Source organism: Episyrphus balteatus, chromosome 3, assembly GCF_945859705.1.
Source record: "Episyrphus balteatus chromosome 3, idEpiBalt1.1, whole genome shotgun sequence".
Lineage (NCBI taxonomy): Eukaryota > Metazoa > Arthropoda > Insecta > Diptera > Syrphidae > Episyrphus > Episyrphus balteatus.
Window position 1 is genome coordinate 572,032 of NC_079136.1, and position 6,926 is coordinate 578,957.

Genomic DNA, 6,926 nt, shown 5'->3' on the forward strand with positions numbered 1-6,926 from the left:
CCTACTGGAAATTTTCCATGACAAAAAAAAAATTAAAGGTACAAAAGGATTATTGATACAATTCAAACTAAAACATAATGTTCAAAATATTTTAAGGAACATTTAGATAGGATTTATAATAAATGCAGTATGAGTTCAGTATTTTAGAGAATTTGAAATGTTTACCATTCTATTAACTGTTCTCACATTATACAAAAACGTCATTTCCGGGAAGGGAAATTGAAGAATATACCTAGGTACTTTCATTTGCTCTGTTAATTTATGAACCAATTATTTCACCATGAAAATTTTCAAAAAAAAACGTTGAATTTTTAATAATTCGGACCTCAAAATTTGACACCTCCGGGTTTTTTAATCATAAGTTATTACCAAAGCGATAACGTTCCATCATTCTCAGCGATAATATGCAATCTCATGCAATCTCAAAATTATTCGCAATCAATCTTCTAAATATGAAAATGTGGTTTCTATCTATCGATACCACTTGAAATTGAAAAAAGAACTCAAAATTAACAAGAACAAGATCTGCCATCGTTGCCCCATATAATGATGGCAAATTGAAATATATTATTCCATCTCAAAAATTCATAAAATTAAGCATTACAAATTATAACCATAGCTTCGGCATTCAGTGCTACACTTTAAATTTAAAAAAATCTTTATAATTAGGAGTGTTTTTTGCTTACAAAATCATCAGCAGGGGGTCAATTCCTGATCTGTGAAACTGTGAAGTGATAAGTTTTATCACGTTTTCATAATAAATTTGATTGGGGCCCAATTCCGCAAGAGTGAGTTTTTTTGTGTGAGTTTTTCTCTGCTTTGTTCTTAAGGCAACTTAAGAGGAATTCACTCTTGCAGAATTGGGCCCCTGGATTTACGTATGAAAAAATTAAAACAAACTTCAAAAATGTAAAAAAAAAAAAAATTAAAAAATTAAAACTTCAAATTTGTTTCATATGATAAATTTGTTATCACTTAACAGTTTTACAGATCGGGAATTGACCCCCAGTACTGATATTTAAATTCAGGAAGGCATCTACTGCATTTTCTAATGGAAGATTTTCAAACCGCCATTTAATGCATTTATTTTTAACCGATGAAACCAAGAAGAGCTTTTCCAACCAGCTGGCGAGTTTTTTAATGCATTGAATCAACTGCGGTCGGTTCTTTAAAATGGTTATATATTAAGAAGAGCTTTTCCTAAATGTCAATGCGAGTCAATACCAAAAAGTTCAGAAGAATTGATAATTTTTCTAAAGTGGGCAGGGCACCTATTAACAGTCTTAATTCTCCAAAGCCATATCGATATCGAATCCCAACCCCCGCACAGTGTGGTAATTCGCCAATCTGACTGGACAAAATAGAAAAAAAAAAGTTTAGCCACATGATTTTAAATCATGAGTTGAGCTTCTCAATACAATGGGTAACTGTAATTCATGTTTGGTTTTTTGGTTTTCATCTCGGATTAGCTTAAGCTAAGCTTGAAAGTTGGTTCTTGCCAACAGTTGGATGGAGATAATACAAAGTATTCTATTTTTCGCTTGAGTTTGGTTGACGATTAAAAACGCTTTGGTAGTTTTTTTGTTGTAATTGTTTTTTTAAATTGTTAATCTACATTTGGAGGTAAAGTATTATAATTTTTATTTATTAATTACCATTGCAACTATTTAAAAAAAAAAAAATTCTGTAAGAAGGCTAGGAAGTGCAAAAAAAATATCTTTGTTTTTCAAATAGAGGTAAAGTTAATTTTTCCGCATTTTTCCGGTCTGAAATTAATTAATTAATGTATTGTGGAGTGTTGTCATTGAGATTAGCTATTTACATGTCTCGCGTTTTCTCGACCGCCATACAACTTTTTTCACTTTTCAAAATGAAGTCAAGATTTTCAAAAAAACAAATTTTCGAAAAATGTGTCAAAACTGCCAAATAAAATCGAAAAGACAGTTTTTTTGATCTTTTAATGAGCAGGTATCATCTTTGGAACATTTTTGACAATAAATAAAAATTAAAAACATATATAAAAGTTTTGTGCTTCAAGTTAAGCAAAAAAAAAAACAAAAAAGGTGGAAGACACTTTGGACCGCTCTTTAAAGATGAATTTCATTTTGCTTAACCAATATTATGTGGTAACTAAATAAACAAAAACAGTAGATAGTGAAACAAAGAAGAAAAGAATTTTTAAAAATTAAAAAAATGGGAAAAATATAACAAACGAAAGGTTAAAAGTGCACCTATCCATTAGAAATAGTTAAAATCAGTAGAATCGCTCTCCGCAAAATTGAAAAAGCATATTCCAATAAAACCGTAAAGGATTTATCGAAATTTTCTTTGAGTGAAGGATCAAAATGTATAAAAGATTAAGTTCTGATCCTCTGGAACCACTAAACCACTGGAATTTTCAACTAATCAGGCATTATCATTGATGAATGATGCTTTTCTGTCGGAACACCTAAAACAAGTTAAATGCAAAAAGCGAGCAAGTGTAAAAGGCCAGAAATAGGGACACCAAGAAATTTAGAGAATTATTAGCTTGAAAAACATCGAAGGTAATAATAAACACAGCTGCTTTTAATAGGCCCTTAAGTTTCAAGTTTGCATCGCACGAAAAGGAGTTACTTTTTTTAATTATCTGCAGATATTTTTAAAGGTGATGCCATTTTTTATGATTGGGAAACATATTTAATTTAAATTATTGCTTAAATTTTAATTTAAAGCATGATATTGAGAAAATAAATCATATATGTCACCTGTCAAAAACGTGTGTAAAAGTTCTATTTTTTAATAAAAACTAATTATTCTGCCTCTCTTTTTTCGTGAATAGCAAAAGAGTTTTTATTTATTGAGATTTTTCAAGCGTTTTTTTTAATAATTAAGTATATCCAATCATAGAATATGTTTACGGAAACATAAATTCAAATACTATAAAAATTCATTTTCTTCATCACTATTTTGACCCACTTTTTGCAGAAGTTATAGATTTCTTTTTAAAAAATCTTTCTTTTTTATAGAATTTTATCTATTCACATTCATTTATTTAAAACTGTTTAGAAAAAAAGTCGATTTAACGCGAGTTATTAATTTTGTCCAGCTAGATTCGTGATTGGCCACACTGTGCCCCGCACACATTCACATTATTCAAATATCAAAATCAAAACTTAACTGATAATATATGTATGTACACTCCTGCTCAAAATTAACGCACACATTTTTCGTCTGAAGTTATACCCCTGCATCTTATTTTAAAAGGCTTGAAAATTCTTTGGTGCATTTTTTTTTTAAATTTCAATTTCAATTTATTTATAACCAGTGTACAAGTAAGACTTAGTCTTTTATAGTACTTAACAATGTGGATAATAATATAATAATATATAGTAAATATAACACACAATTTCAATACAAATCAGTGGCAAATACAAATTTTTTTTTTTTTTGATAAAAATAGTAATTCAAAAAATACAATACTAAAATAATAGTTACTTCAAGAAACAATTTTTTTTTTTTTTTTTTTTTTTTTGTGTTTTATTATTGTTTAGCAAGTCGAAAAAATGCTAAACTGCAACAGTATTATCAACCAAAAAAAAGATAAACCAAATTTAACAATTCAAGGTCTGAAAACTGATTATAAAATAATTTTTATTTTTAAGAAGAAAAATTTTAAAAAAAATGGATGCGGGTGACGGTTCTTTCCCATAATTGTATGCAATACTTGGTATAGTCTCCTCTAGCGCATATGACAACCTGGAGTCGTTTGTCCATTCCACTAATTAACTTTTGAAGGTTTTGTTTTAACACTTCTTTCACTGAAGTTTTCAGTTGATCAAGACTGCTTGGAGGTGGATTTCGGTCGCGAATGCATCTTTTCAATATTTCCTACACATGTTCTATTGAATTCAAATCCAGATTTCTGTGTGGTTAATCCGAAGCTGGAATATTAAAATCTTGAAGATATTCTCAAACTACTCTAGCATTCATTATCGTGCATCAGACTAAACTGTGGACCAAATCTAGGGGTGATTGGAACCAGATGCTGTTCGAGGGCATCAGTCAAGTATTTTTGGGTACTTAACTTAGGTCTAGAAAGGCTCGCTAACTCCGTAGGTGTTGTAAAGCAGATTTAACTCCATGAAATTGTATGACTCTTCTTTAAAAGGCTCGCGGGTTAACAGACAGACTTCAGCAAATCTCTCCCCAAATCTTCCCGACAAACATATTATTCCATACCTTTAATTTAAGATCACTATTGTCGCATTTGAGAAAATAACCATGATGCTGTGGCATAAAGTAATAGCAGGACTTTACTTTAAAATAAATAGGATGTGCGTTAAATTTGAGCAGGAGTGTAGTTTGATTTCTAGAGCAAAAACATAAACATTTTTGCTTTATAAAGTTATTGGTAAATTTTATTTGGGGGTTAAATTAATTCTTTGTTATTTCATATAAGATATCACCCAGGGGCGGAATTGGCGGAATTTTCGATACACTGATATTTCGTAGATGAATTTGTATTTGTGTTTTACTTTTTCATTTAATTTTCTCGAGGTCGATAGTGGAACTGAAAATTTTGTCTTTTACGATTACCAAATATACCTTTATTTTTTAGCATTGGCTTTCAATTTAAGTTCTAAATTAAAACTCAGTTTTTTTGAGATTTGTAAGCGATTATTGCAATCACTCATTTGTTTAGCTTTTATCGGGGGCAACTAACAGAAAAAATTGTTTTTTCTATGAAATTCGTTAAAATAGTTTAATGGGAGGTAGGTATAAGAAGTTTTGATTGACTAGCAAACCTTCGATATAAACCTTTTCACCTGCGAAGTTGAAAAAGGTAGATATCAAAATATGTAGGCAGCACCTGCACCTTCTTAACGATTTATATATTGTATTAGACAGTTTTTAACATATTTCTTCTTCAGGAACGTAGATTCATCACAAAACTGCCCCAGAATATAACAAAAAGATCCGATGCACATTTGCATGCAATAATCAAAGACCTATCACTTGACCTGTTGCATAAGCGAATTAATTTTTCAGCTGGAGATATTATTGCAATCAATGTTCACAGTTTAGGAGGGGTTTGTTTAATCTTATCATCTAAAATTGTTTGAGTAAAAGAAAAAAAAATAATTTATAGATGGCTTTTTCTGCAGTAACATTTGTTGTTATTCTCATTCAATTTCAAATGGAAGGTCCATCAAATTAAAACCTTTTCAGGTAGGATTTTTCAAATATTTCGATTGTTTTATTGAAACAAAATACATAATTCTATGAAATGTTTTTTTTTATTTGAAAATTTTACAAAAATCTTACTTTCTAAAAGCCGGAAGTGGAGCACCGATTTTATGGAGGTGTCTTCTTCTTAACATTATTGAAGATTCCCAAGTATTTGCCACGGGTCATCTCTTTGGCTTCTATCACACCCAGCTGATAAGCCTCATCGTACAACTTTTTGATTTCCATAATGAGACCATTTGTGGAATAAACTCCAAGTTCTGTAAATTTTAAAAAAAATCCATTTTAACCAAGACAGACGATTTAAAATTTGTTAATTTTTAGTTTACCATGCATGGCGTGTACTTCTTCTTGTGTAAGTCCTTTGGACCAAGATGACGAAGATGTATGAATCGGAGTGTCACTCATGGCAATGAAATCAGTAATTCCTGGAACTGGGAGCAGATTTTAAAAAAGCGTACGAAGAAGAAAAATTGTTTTCGAGTCGTTATCAAATTTTTGAATGAAAGTTTAGTTCGAGTATCGATTTGATAATAAAAAAAAGAGGAATGTCAACAAAAAACAAAGAAACAACTTGCCTAAAATACTACCAACACCTACTTTTTTCTGGCCAAAGATCCGGGGATGCACGGTCCAGTTTTTCCAAAGATATTAAAGCCTCTTCGTCTGACTCATCTTTAGTAGAAGATCCTTGGAAAGATTTATAATTTCTGTTTAAAATGTTTTATTATTTACTTAAAAAACAAAATACCATTTAATAATCTTCTTCGCATCAAGTTGCTTCGTTCTGACATTTTATGCTTTTGATTTTTTTTGTTCTTTTTTATTTCTTGTTTTGAAGCTTATTTGGTCGAAAAAAAACAGGGATGTGATATAGGAAATTCGTTATACTAGTTTGATGAGTGTGTTCAGATAAGTATACATAAAAAAGCCGTATTTGTTTTATGAGGACTTTTCACGAGTCGATTTTTGCCGTTCGGCGAAGCCGTGACATTCCTCATAGAAAAATCCTAGTCGACTGACATATCGTGCGACTAAAATCGACTCGTGAAAAGCTGGCATTAAAATACTTAATGGAGCTCAAACACTGATCACTATTGGCTGCGTTCACGTACGCACAGATACCCTATCCAAGATACCTAAGTATCCGCTACGTTTGTGAACACGAATCAGCTGTTCTTCAAATCTCCCATAAGATACACAAGAATCCAGAAATTTTTAGGATACCTTTGGATTTTTTTGCTTGTTAAAACATGTGTTCGATCAGCTGAGATTTTATATGGGATTACAACAACACAAAGGTATCCGGATACCCTTGGATCGGTACGTGAACGCACCCATTGCTACGCTTCCACCAATTTATTAGATTTATAAGAAGATTTATTTTGACAGCTCTACAAAAATCAGATGGGAATTTCCGTACAGTAGGGGTATTCATACAAATGTGTAAATTCCGGGTATACCTGATAAAATAATAAATGTGGTAAACGAACACGACACGTTTACCCTGGCTCTGATTCTCGCTCTGGTAAACGTGGCAAAGAGTGGTAGAAATAAATGTGTTAACATTTTGCATGGGTTTGACAGTTTGTTAATGATATTTACCATTTTACCAGGTTTACCCAGAGTTTTGACACCGTTGAATTAATACCCCTTTATTTTGTTCGCTGAGTACGCCACAGTTCGAACAAAATTTA

The 6,926-nt window shown here is 31.1% G+C and overlaps 1 protein-coding gene across 1 annotated transcript; it reads right to left on the reverse strand.

Moving 5' to 3' along the window:
• Positions 1–5,260: 5,260 nt before the first annotated feature.
• LOC129915497 (protein lin-52 homolog) lies at positions 5,261–6,100 on the reverse strand. The gene is made up of 4 exons (XM_055995053.1): positions 5,981–6,100; positions 5,830–5,919; positions 5,559–5,663; positions 5,261–5,489 (listed from the first exon to the last, which is right to left on the reverse strand). The coding sequence occupies exons 1-4, from the start codon at positions 6,021–6,023 to the stop codon at positions 5,338–5,340; spliced, it is 390 nt and encodes a 129-aa protein (XP_055851028.1). The 5' UTR covers positions 6,024–6,100; the 3' UTR covers positions 5,261–5,337.
• Positions 6,101–6,926: the final 826 nt, after the last annotated feature.

Excerpts from the sequence above, each read along its gene's own strand:
- LOC129915497 (XM_055995053.1), bottom strand. The coding sequence starts at position 6,023 with ATGTCAGAACGAAGCAACTTGATGCGAAGAAGATTATTAAATG. Across the intron at positions 5,920-5,980 it reads GCGAAGAAGATTATTAAATG|GATCTTCTACTAAAGATGAG; the intron begins GTATTTTGTTTT and ends AATCTTTCCAAG. Across the intron at positions 5,490-5,558 it reads AGAAGTACACGCCATGCATG|AACTTGGAGTTTATTCCACA; the intron begins GTAAACTAAAAA and ends TAAAATTTACAG.